The sequence below is a fragment of the Melanerpes formicivorus genome, unplaced genomic scaffold (assembly GCF_026170545.1).
Source record: "Melanerpes formicivorus ecotype bairdi unplaced genomic scaffold, bMelFor1.0.p_v2 SCAF_25, whole genome shotgun sequence".
NCBI lineage: Eukaryota > Metazoa > Chordata > Aves > Piciformes > Picidae > Melanerpes > Melanerpes formicivorus.
In genome coordinates this window covers 3,643,107-3,655,528 of record NW_027142377.1, presented here as the reverse complement: position 1 = coordinate 3,655,528, position 12,422 = coordinate 3,643,107, and the positions used below count along the sequence as shown (strand labels likewise).

At 45.1% G+C, this 12,422-nt stretch overlaps 1 protein-coding gene across 1 annotated transcript; it reads left to right on the top strand.

The window, feature by feature from the left end:
- Positions 1-4,732: 4,732 nt before the first annotated feature.
- On the top strand, positions 4,733-12,038 carry CNRIP1 (cannabinoid receptor interacting protein 1). Its single transcript, XM_068153404.1, has 3 exons — positions 4,733-5,031; positions 5,715-5,859; positions 10,588-12,038. Exons 1-3 carry the CDS (start codon positions 4,853-4,855, stop codon positions 10,750-10,752), a joined length of 489 nt encoding a protein of 162 aa, XP_068009505.1. The 5' UTR covers positions 4,733-4,852; the 3' UTR covers positions 10,753-12,038.
- Positions 12,039-12,422: the final 384 nt, after the last annotated feature.

Here is a 12,422-nt window from a genome sequence, read left to right as displayed (position 1 = left end):
TGCAAGGAAGATAGGTGGTTTTCAGCTTGTTACATCAGCTTCACTGCTCACTCTACTAGCCCTCACATAGCTGTTCCTCAAACATGTTTGCTGCATTGCAAAGGCCATAAGCCCACTCCATCTGTAGCAGAGCATGGGAGCTCTCCAGAAATATGCATCTTCCTGGCAAATCAAGCTGCATTTCCAAGAGAATGTAAATCAAAATGATTGTCTGCTTGGGAAGAAGAATATACCCAAGTGGTTTACAAGGGTGATAAAGCCCAACTTTAAATGCAGTAAAAGCTTTTCTCACTTCTGAACAGAGACAGAGGTCTGGAAGGAATTATTCAATCCAGTATTAAATCCAGAGCTGGCAGGTGCAAGTCTCAGCACAATTCACTTCACATGGAATCACACATAGAGCTATTTTTAGTGTAGGAGACATTGTGGCTTTGCATTCACTTCTCAAAAAGAAACCCCAAAGCGGAACGTTTCCCAGTTCAGCACAGTCAAAGAGGGCCGAGCATGAAAAGACTACTACAGGTATTGTCCATGTCACCTTGGAATCTAAATGCTGTGGGTTGGCCATCATAAATGGCCTATCTTGTTCTGACCTGAAGGAATGTTTTACATATTTATTGTGGAGCTATGCAGTGGGATTAGTACCTTAACTGGAAGTGAGAAAGCCTGCATTAATGGTAATACTGAAAAGCTTATGCAGATGACATATTAGGGAGGTTGTGGATGCCCCCGACCTGGAGGTGTTCAAGGCCAGGTTGGATGGGGCCTTGAGCAACCTGGTCAAGTGAAAGGTGTCCTGTCCATAGTGGGAGGTTTGGAACTAGATGATCTTAAAGGTTCCTTCCAACCTAAACCATTCTATGATTCTACAATTATCATGCACAGGGAGATCATACCGAGTAGGTACAGTCAAGAGACCAAATGGATTTCACCAGAATGCTTCCTAAAAATGTGGACCAGTGCAAAGTCTAGGCCATGGCTTACCTCCATATTATCTCTGACTTTTCACTGGATGCATCCAACCTCACCAGTAGTTCCTCATCAGTGATCCACACAGGCAATGTGGCTGCAGCAGGGTAGGCCTTGGTGGATGGAGAATGAAGATGCAGCATGAAAAGATTTTCCTAGTTCTGAGAAGAAAAGAGAGATAAGAAGTGCTAAGCATGCTGACTGCGGCTCATTTGAGAGAGCTCCCCCCTCCCTTCAAAGCACTAAGGGGCTCACCAGGAGCTCACAGGGGAGTGCTACAATGTTCCTGCCCCAAGGGAAGGGTTAATGTTAGCAGTACTTTGTTGACTCCAGAAAACAGGCTGGGAAGCCTCAGGTGCCAGGGGAACAAAAGGTAGATTTGAAGGACTGAAAAACCCCACAAAACCAAACAGCAACAAAAAAAGCCAGTTTTGCACTTCACAAAGACATTAAAGATTCCAACCCCTACCCCTAAATGTAGGTGTAGAGAATTAGAGGAATGGGAACAAATTTATCTCTTGGCTCCTGGAAGCAAATTACTGCTGCAGCTTAGGAGAAATGGGACCTTGTCCTGTGCTGATCCATTTAGCTTTGAATACTGTGAATGTCAGCACATTTGTTCTGTGCTCCTGGTAAAACCACACTGCCTCCTTCTTCCTGCAGGTATTTTTCTCCCTACAGAATCTCAAGCAATTAGTACCAGGTAACCATGCAGCAGCCTGGGGGATGAGACCCTCAGAAAATCCCTGTGGAGACTGGAAAGGCACAGGTTTCTCTCGCTAGAGCCCATCTCACCACCCTCAGTGGGGGGGCAGCCCACAGCTTCAGACACCTCCATGGGTCAAGCCAGATAGTCAGCTTAGCAGGTCAAAATCAGCATCATCCATGGCTACAGATCTGAACTCCTAAGCATAACTCAGGAAGGGACTGGTGGCCCAGGGCTGAGATGAAACAGGTCTGAGGGGCAGAAGTGTGGGTACAGGCCCCAGGTGCAGCTGGTCAGGGTCATTAATGTGGGCAGCAACAAAACTAATGCCAGAAAGACTTAGCACAGGCAACCCCTCTCCTTGATCTCCACTGATAAAGAGCACCTGGTAGGATTCTAGAAACAAATGTACTAAAGCATAGAAAGCTATCAGATGGATAAAAACAAAGGCAATGCCTACTTTTAAAATCCCTTCTTCATAAAGCTTCTTCCCTTACTATATTTCACTTCCATATGGCAAAACAGTCAGTCAGCCTATGCATGCATAATCCATAATATGATGCTTTTGTTTTTTTTAGTTCTCCCTCGCATTTCCCAATGTTTATCATTGTGGTCTGGAATAAAGTCACAGCCTGAGCTGTGTCCAGAGAAAGATGATCATTCAGGCAGAAGTAATAAGGGAAAAAACCCTCATTATAGATCTGACCTCTGGTGTGCTTGGGAAGTTAATTGCAATCAATGTCTTCAGCCACACACAATTTACTACAACATGATATGTCTGGTCCATGAGGCGAGTAAAGCTGATCCCTGGCAATGGCCATTACTCTCCACACACCACTTTGAGTGATGCTATTGGATTCCCCATGTGTCAAGCCTTTGTGATTTCCTACAGAATTGCATTTCAAATTAGAGAAGTGGGGACTGCTGCAAGCAAAACTTTCATCAAGCCACAAAGAACAGCGGTTTCAGCAGGATACAACAAAAAGATGAGAATTCTCCTGCAACAAGCAAAAAAGATAGGGAGAAAGGCACAGGTGATCTTCTTTTGTGGATCCATACCTACATATCACAGCTGCTACCTCACTTTAAAACCTGTGCACAATACTCCATTCTCTCATTACTTCCAAGATATTTTCAAGACCGTTCATTGTTGACCTCAACAATGGTCAGGGAGATTATTTTTAGCCAGATTTTGGTAGACTGCTTCTGAGGATTTTTCAAGTCAGCAAAGATCTTTGCAACAAATCAATGAAGTTCAGAGTGTGAATAATGATCAGGTGTTGGCTTCTTCCACTGAAGGCTGAATTCCTCCTGCAACATGCTACTTGATTAGATGCACAACTCTTTGATTAGGTGTCCTTTGACAATACAAGAGTTTTAGGTGACCCAGCAAGCCCCAAAGATTCTTCTCATACATTCATATTGACAATGCCACTACTCACTACCTCATCATACACAGGAAGACCTAGACAGGCTGAAATTTGTCACATGCACAATTCTGAGAGGCAGGGATCATGCCCTGTCCTTATCTTTGTGGAAATTTGGCTGGCTGGCCACATTATAAAGCCTAGTTTTAGCTGGATACCCAATCAAGGCAAATACTTTCATGTGCAAAGAAATGCAGCTGGGTAATGCTGTATCTTCCATCTTGTTTATCAATATATTTTACTACCATGTGTACACTTTGAAGAAAAGGTCAGGACCAGTGGAACCTGTACCTGTGAAATTCTCCTAAAAAATCATTCACTTTGCCATAATGCCAAACCAAACAAACAAATAAACAAATATGTTTTGTGCCTCAAGTCCTATGCCAGCCATAAGAATTTTTAGCAGCAAAGGAGAATAAATGGAAAAGAATGGAAAGGATGCAGAAACCTCCTCTTGGCTTAACAGCAATCTTCAACTGGTGGATGGGAATGGGACCTGCAGAGAGTGGAATTACAGAATCACAGAATTGTTTCAGTTGTAAAAGACCTGTAGGATGATTGAGTCCAGTCATAAACCTAAGACCACGGTGGACATTAAACAGTGACCCAAAGTGCCCCGTCCACAAGTTTCTTCAACACCTCCAGGGATGGAGACTACACCACCTCCTGCAGCAGCTTGTTCCAATGCCTGACCACTCTTTCAGTGAGGAAATTTTTCCTAATATCCAATGTAGACCTCCTCTGGAACAATTTCAGGCTATTTCCTCTTGTTGATGGTGCAACTTCCAGTTTCAAAGATCTTTCTTGTTGAAAAAATGGAACCAGCAAGAGGTAAAGGGTAGTATTAGACTTAAAGAAATGAGATTCTGATCTGATATTGCAATTGCAGTGAGATGTTTTACTATAAAATAAGAAGATTGCAATAAAATTACTTTAAAAATCCCAGCAGAAACCTTGACCCAAATATTGGTGCTGTTGACTTCAGGAAGCAAGAAACTGACCCTCAGACTGAGCACTGTGGCTCACAGAAAGCTTTTGCCATACAAGGGAAGGGAAAAGGGACAGAAGAGTCACAAATATGTCTTTGCTTTCCGACCTTCTCGGGCAGCTCCTGCTCCTGCGAGTCGCTACCCAGATGCTTTACCACACCGCAGAAGGATAGATCAGCCCGCAGGAGCCGGCTGGCCGCAGTGAGGGGCTCGCAGGGAGTACGGGGAGCCGGCCGGCCGCAGTGAGGGGCTCGCAGGCAGCGCCGGAGAGGGAGCGCCCCCCGAGGCGCTGTCCGCCGCCGGAGGAGCCCTGCGGGGCGCGGAGGAGCCCTGCGGGGCGCGGAGGAACCCGTGCCTCTGTCCGCGGTGCTGACCGCCGGCGGCACCGAATGGCGGGATTAAGGCTGCAGTAATCGGAGCCGGATTAATTGCCCGGAACCCGGCTGCAATCTGAGCAGCTGCACAAATGGCCCCCAACCCGAGAGGCTGAGGGGAGGGAAGGAGGGGAGGGTGGTGGTGGTGGGTGGGCATCTACCGCCCAGATGCTGCACCGCGATTACTGGGAGGGAAAAACCTCCAATCTGTCATCCGCTGCTTTTGGGCAGGGCTGGACTGGCTGGGATCCCGCAGCCCCTCCTCTTCCTCCTCCCTCCTCCTCTTCCTCTCCCTCGCAGTCTCGCTCTCCTTTCCCGGCTCAGCCGCCTATCCGCGGAGGGGGCGAGACGAGCACAGAGCCCGCAGCCCCTCCCCGGCAACAAGCGATGGGCGACATCCCCGGCCTCGTGAAAATCAGCGTCTCCCTCAAGATCCAGCCCAACGACGGGGCGGTCTATTTCAAGGTGGACGGGCAGCGCTTCGGCCAGAACCGCACCATCAAGCTGCTGACCGGGGCCAAGTACAAGATCGAGGTGTCCCTCCGGCCCGGCACCGTCCAGGCCACGTAAGTGCAGCCTCCCCGCTCGGCGCGGCTTCCCCGGCCCTCCCTTCCCCGCTGCTTTATTTTTAGAGGTTTAATATTTTTTCCTGGCAGGCTGACAGCACGGCCTTTCCGTGATTTCTCGCTCTCCCCGCCCTTTTGCTTTAGTGGCCCCGTTTCTGGGTCCCTGGCCAGCTGTTCCCAGTGCTTTGCTCAGCTGGCTCGGCTTAGAGATCGCGTTTGGGAGTCACTTCCTTCCCTCTCCCTCCCCCTCTTCTCCCGGAGCCCTTTATACCCAGCCCTTTTTCTCCTTGCTTCCTTCCCTGCGGTTCGTGCTGGAGGCAGAGGGAAGAGGCCGTGTTCAGGAGGCACCAGGGCCAAGCCTCGTCGCAGCATGGCAAAGCAGAGCAGCATCAGGGAGGATGCAGATGGAGAATCTGCTCTGGGTGGAAGGGCAGCCTAGGAGAAGAGATTGACTAACCTCTCCCCAGCCTTTCGAGATCACAAGGCTCCTGCCTTGCCTTTCTACCCTGGGTGACTGCAGAGCCCTGACATTTTTCAGGAGCCCCAGTGAGTCAGCAGCACCCACAGGTCTCCTAAAATCGTGGAAGCATCTCCCAGCACAGAGGTGGCCAGCCCACATGCTGGCTCTAAGCTACCAGGGAAGGGGACCTGCTGCTGAAAGGCCGCATCCCATCTCTTTGCAGGACAATGGGCATCGGGGGTGTCACTGTTCCACTGGAAGAGAAATCAAGAGATGCACAGGTGGTCTCTTACACAGGCATCTACGACACAGAAGGGGTGCCCCATACCAAGAGTGGGGAGAGACAGCCCATCCAGGTGAACATGCAGGTATGTGGTCCTCTTACCCTGGCATAAGACGACAAGGGAAGGCAGCAGGGTGTTGACTCCCAGAGGGAATTGTGGAGGTGAAATATTTCAGGTCAAAGTCTGATCACAGCTGCTGCCCTCCTCTTTGCTTTGTGTCAGTAAGGCAGCTGCTGGTCAGAGCATAGCTGGAAAATACAAGCCCTAGTTGCCAAGCAGGAGCATTCCCCAAGCACAGAGGGTGACTACTCTTCCCTTTGACTTGTCATCTGCAGGATACCTCAGGGCCTGCCAGAGGCTGAAAGCATACAGGAGAACACACATCCTTCCCTCCAAGACTGTCTTGTCCCTTTCTTTCCCCATAGGCTTCCATTAGCACATTGTCCCTGCATTCACAAACATAAGATCTTATTCATGTGGCTCCTGACCCCAACCCTTCAGAGGAGGTCCAAGGACCAGAACTGGTATATATCATGCCCCTGAGAGACATGACAAAAGCTCCAGCCTGTAAGGCAGCAGGGCTGACAGAAGACAGGAAGAGCAGCAGCCAGATTTCCATAGTGCTCTTTGGGTGGGGTGCAGAAGGAGGTTTGTTTTGTTCTGACTTTGGTTTGGTTGTTTGGAGTTTCCCTCCCCCTTCCTGATTCCAGTTGTGAGTGGTTCCTGCTGTTTATTCTATAACTTCTGTACTAACAAATGGGACAGTAAGCCATCTTCATCTGAAGCTCCTTCAGGGGTCTGATCCAATTTATACAAGTTTAGCACCTTGACAAGACCACCAGATTTCAGCTTTGTCTCACTGCATTTGTTAAATGTTGACAAGATTTCATCTTCATCTTTATCTTCACTATTTTTTGGAGTCATCTTTTAGTATGATAATCATCTCCTAAGTAAGAACTGTAACATCTGCATTTGGAGTTTTTAGTAGTTACAGCACATGTAACTTAATTTTGGAGACCCAGATCCCAGGTACCACTTTCTAGTCTTAAGATAGTAAGAGTAGCCTGAAGGGTTTGTGCACATTTATGACTTTCATATGCAGTCATCTCCCTTCAATGCCCAAGCAAACCAAACACCCAGTGTAACTTTTCCATGAGCAGAATAGGGCTGCTGGATGCCACTGCTGAGTATTGCAGTTATATTTAATGATGTTTTTGTACCAGGAGGTGGAAGGGCAGCACTCAAAAAAAAAAACATCTTTGACTAATGCACTCCTCTTTTGATTGCCACTTTTGCCCAGAAGTGTAGCACTGCTGTGAACTCTGAAAAACTGCAAGTTTTACTTTTCTTCTGGAGAAAACCAAGGCAAAGCACAAATGAAGCAATTCCAAGAAAAGTAAGGAGGGTTTGATTTTCAGATACAAGCTCCGAGAAGGTTTGTTGCAGCATCAGAATTGAGTAGCCACAATATTTGTTGCTTTTACAAATTAAATCCTGGGATATCAATCATGAAGCTAATAGGATTTTCTAGCATTAAGCAGGTCCTCAGCCCTTTTTAGGATCTGATCTTGATAGATAGGTTCTTCAGTACAGACTTAGGTGTCCACAGTTGATACTTCCAGGTATTAAACATAGGCAACTCAGCAGGGATTTACATTTAACTCATCATTTAGCTGCTTAGCTAAACAGAGCCCTAACAGATTTAGGGAACCAGCCTCAGATATCCTCATCTGAAAACTGCTTCCAATACCTACTTCCTGAATTCTCAAAGCTGGATTTAATGCATACAGCTCTAAATTTTCCTATTTCCTTCAACTGTGAGGACTTTCTGCCCCCAGGCAGGATCCTGATGCATCCTACAGCATCCTTATCTCTATTGAAGGCATAAAATCTGAACTCACATTAGAAATAGACCCATTAAAAACTGGTCTGATACTGCCCGTCAGTGCCTGAAAGATAGAAGGTCCATAAAGCTCCATAGGAACTTATTTCACATCTGCTTTTAAATTTTAACAAGTAATTCTTTGAACTCCTACTTTTAAGTGGTTAGTAGACATCTGGCCTGTGACAGACAGTTTATACATCTCCAGCTACAACCTTGTTTTTGAATTGCAGAATCTGAGGATGCATTTGCATTACATGAATGCTCAATTATGAGCATTATCCAGAAACTGCTAAGCTCTCCAGCAAATGGTGTAAACTGAATTAGAAACCTCTTCTTGGGTCTCATTTTAGTCTTTTGTCAGACTAAACTAAGATTGAACAAAGATGCGAGACCTCTATTCCCAGTAATAAATAGCCATCAAATCATCCTAGCATGCAAATTCAAGAGTGATCATAGAATGGTAAGGGTTGGAAGGGACCTCTAGAGATCATGGAGTCTGACCCCCCTGCCAAAGCAGGACGACCCAGGGCAGGTCACACACTGGATGACAGAATAACAGCCTTCTGTGCCTGACCTACAAAGAGCAGGGCGATCCTTCCTCCCTGTGGAAGGCAGCATACAGGTCCCGTGGATGAGCAAAGATTCAGCTGCAGGAGCTATGGGAATTCAGGGGAGCTCTGAGAATTCTGTATGCTCATTATGCTACAGAGCTGCTACATCTGCTAAGTACAGGGCTGAGGGGGGAAAGCACATGGTAGTGGAAAAGCTCTGTAATTAATTCTTTCCTTCTCCTGGAAATACACAGCAGTCAAACTACTCAGGGTAGCTCAGCAAACTAGGTCATTGGAGGAACTTGTTTTCTTCCTCTATCTTCTTGAAATTCAGATCTTTCCTGAAATGAAATGCTGCTCCTGTACCATACAGCCTCCTACAAATGCTATTAGAAATACCTTTTCTTCCTCAGTTTCCACACTGCAGATGGCTGATGCTCCTCTCTGACGATTTTTCTCTGTGGATTGGGCACAGTCATATCCAATCTGCTCAACCTTTACTATCTAGCATGATGAGTATATCTGGATTACTACCAAAGATGATTAATAAAACCCAAAATCCTTAATTAAAGTTTTAGTTGCTGGGAGAGATAAAATAGCCTGTACATCTGAGTCTATCTTTGTTAAAGGAAGTAGCAGAAATATTCCAGCTGCACCTTGAAGGTAACACTTGGAACTGGAGCCAAATAAAAACCTTCCACTCCGGCTGTTGTCAAGGCTAAATTTAAGCTACCACAGCAAGCTGGGGGAAGGTTTGAAGCAATGTCCATTATGCAGCAGCAGCTTATATGCCACATCTTGAAATTAAAAAGACCCAAACCAACGACAAATTCATGTCCTTCTGAGAAAATTGAGTACAGAAAGCTCTGCTTGCAGCTGAGGAAGAGCCACTGTGGTAAAAAGGATTTCACACTGCCTTCGCAAGTGTGATTGTAATAGGCAGATGAGCAAAGGTCAGCTCCCTGGCACATGATGGGAATGGAAAACAGTCAAGTGAAGAAGTTGTCATTGAAGTGAGTGATGGAAATATTTAAAAGAAAAAAAAAATCCAAACCAGTGCTGTTCAGTAGTGCTGAATCCATGGTTTAGTATCTTCTAATAACATAACACAATCAACAAGCCACAATACTGGGGCCAACAGAAATACATACAGGCTTCACATCCACACTTCAGAGTCTCTACAAGGTCTCAAAGCACAGGAACTCAAAGCACCTGGCTTTGAACACCTTAAGGGAGGGGGAATCCACAACCTCCCTGGGCAACCTCTTCCAGGATTCCCTCACTGTAAAGAATTTCTAAATCTCTAAATATCTCCTCTTCCAGCTTCAATCCATTGCCCCTCACCCTATCACTAAAAGCCCTCCCCAGAGCCTTCCCTTTCAGGTACTGGAAGGCTACTATAAGGCCTCCCCAGAGCCTTCTCTTCTCCAGGCTGAACAGTCCAAACTCTTGCAGCTTGTCCCCATAGGGAAAGTGCTCCAGCCCTCTGATCATATTCGTGGCCCTCCTCTGGACCCCCTCCAACACTTCAATGTACTTCTTCTGTTGGGGGTACCATAACTGAACACAGTACAGTATTCTACAGAACTTACTACAGCCACAGCCTTGTTCACTTCAAAGTTAAAAGCACAGACAGCTCAGCCAACGTCTCTCTACTCCTTCATTGTATTAAATGCCTGTATTAGACACACCTAGCTTCTGTTACAGCCAAGTCTGAAAAGCTGCACTATCACAGTACAACTAGTGACTACAGAAATGCACAAAGGACACCTTTTGTTTAAGCTTCATGTAAGACACAGAACAGGTTCCCCAGGAAGGAGTATGTGGTCTAGTCGTAGCACATCTCAGCCAACACATTGCAAACACAAGGCTATGAAACAGAGGGATGTTAGAGATTTCAGATTCCACAGAAGGAATTTTCCCAATCCTAACTTCAGCCTCTAGGTGTAGGTATAAAGGTGAAGTGGTGGCCAGTATCACTGCAGGTCACTGGCTACATGATCCGCAGTATTGTATAAGATGTTTTGAGATCACTACTGTAAGATGTTTTGAGGTCAACTACTGCTGTGTCATCTTAAGAATGATGATAGCCTGATTCTTGCTTTTGGTAACATTACCCATATGGGAACTTTGACATTTTTACTCACTTGTCTTTCTCAGTGCAAGAGGACAGAAGATGGAGTACCCAATCCTTATCCTTCACATTTTATGTATATCTAAGCACAAAATGCTGCTGGAGCAGGCTTTATAGCTCTTTTGACCCTTGTATCAGCTGTTTCACATTTTGCAGTTTCACAGGAGTGGTGTTTCTCTTTAAGACAGAGAAACAAACAAAAGAATCCATTCACTAACACTCATATCCCCTCTTCCTTACAGTTCAACGACATTGGCGTTTTTGAAACGGTCTGGCAAGTCAAATTCTACAACTACCACAAACGAGATCATTGCCAATGGGGAAACAGTTTTGGCAGCATCGAGTATGAATGCAAACCAAATGAAACACGCAGTCTTATGTGGATCAATAAAGAGACCTTCCACTGAACAGAGGTAAAAACCAATACTGCTGGACTTTCCCTGAGGAAAATGCTACCTTTTCAAACCAGCAAGAAGCCTTAACAAAGGCATCCTGTAACACTGCTTTGTTCCATAAGGTTCCAACAGCTTTGTTGTATATACAGGTGGTGCCACTTAAAATCTTTGCCTCTTGTCGTATTTTAAGTTTACCCTGGCATCTGCAGCTTTCTTTCTCTGTCACCCTGAAAGTACTGAAAAGTTTATGGTAAAGAGTATTTGATAGATGGGTAGAAAGTCAGACTATCATAATACTGTCATAAGTATTTGGATTATCCCCACTCAATGGTTTCACCTGACAACTTTTGTGAATGCTTTGCTTTATCGCTTAGAATTTGGATGCAACATGGGGTCAGTGATTTCTGTATTTACCTTTGTGTTTGCTCCCAAACCAGTGTGCTCCTTCGAGCATTTTGTTGTACATGTCATCCCAGTGGACAGCAAAAAGTGCAAATTATGGGTATTAGTAGGTTTAGATAAGTGGCAGCTACTGCACTGTTGATATTGTGCTTTCATACCAAGGAATTTGGAAACTCATTGTCCCTTTTGTTAAGTGCTGTAAGATATTCTGTGAAATTTGCTAGTTTACCAAACCTCTCAAACCAGGATTCTTTGTTGTTCATTTTCTCTGAAATAGCTTTAGGAAATGGTATAAAGTGTGCTAGCCTGAATGAAGGAAAAACAATAAATCAGATGTGGTATCACAGTCATCCAACAACACTGTTAATATCTATCTTAAGAGCATATAGTACTCTAGAAAGATACACCAGCCATGCTTCATTTATTTCTTATAGTGCTGACACTGATCTCCCCATTTCTGCTTTGATAACACAGTGCTCAAGTCAGTGAAATCCTAGAAAACCACTTTTTCAAGTGTGGCCACTGTGTCACACCAAGATCAACAGTATTTCTGACCAACAAACACTCTGCAGTGTGAAGAGTGCAGATTCCAGTGCCATGATCCTACATGCACTGCACCCTTGCAAATGAAGGTCAGCATGTAAGCGTTTGCATGGTTATGACTAAAGGTGCTACATAAACACTCAATCAGTGTTTAACATCCAGCCAACAAACTCCATATCTTTCCTTCCAGTAAATGAAGCAGGGAAACAACTGCACTGTCCCATCCCCAATTTATGCTGAAGGAAGCTGTCAGTTCTTGCATATCTGTTACTCCCTTTGTGAATAATTTGTAAATGGTGTATGTAAATGGTAACCATGACTTTTGATCTTTGTAATAAAGGACTCAAACAATCTCTTCTCTATTATGACCTGTATTAAATACTGTATTAAAAAGGCAGTGGTTTTAGAAAGTTAGGCAGCAATAGCATTCAATAGAGCTTAATGATAAAATTCAAACTGCATTTTGTTGCACTAATAGAGTGTGGAAAGTAAAGAATCATTGAATTGTTTCATTTGGACAAGACCTTCAACATCAAGTCCAGCCACTGACTTAAGACAACCATGGCCATTAAAACGTGTCCCAAAGGCCCAGATCCACATTTCTTCAACACTTCCAGGGACAGTGACTCCACCACCTTGCTGGGCAGCCTGTTCCAATTTCCTTCCATAAAGAAATTTTACCTAACATCCAACCTAAACCTCCCTCTCATTCTGTCAGCTGACACTAGGGAGAAGAA

What these genes read in the sequence shown, in the direction of transcription:
- CNRIP1 (XM_068153404.1), top strand. Translation starts at nt 4,853, where the DNA reads ATGGGCGACATCCCCGGCCTCGTGAAAATCAGCGTCTCCCTCAAGATC. An exon ending in CCCGGCACCGTCCAGGCCAC is followed by an intron (nt 5,032 to 5,714) that starts GTAAGTGCAGCC and finishes ATCTCTTTGCAG; the next exon opens with GACAATGGGCATCGGGGGTG. An exon ending in CCATCCAGGTGAACATGCAG is followed by an intron (nt 5,860 to 10,587) that starts GTATGTGGTCCT and finishes TCTTCCTTACAG; the next exon opens with TTCAACGACATTGGCGTTTT.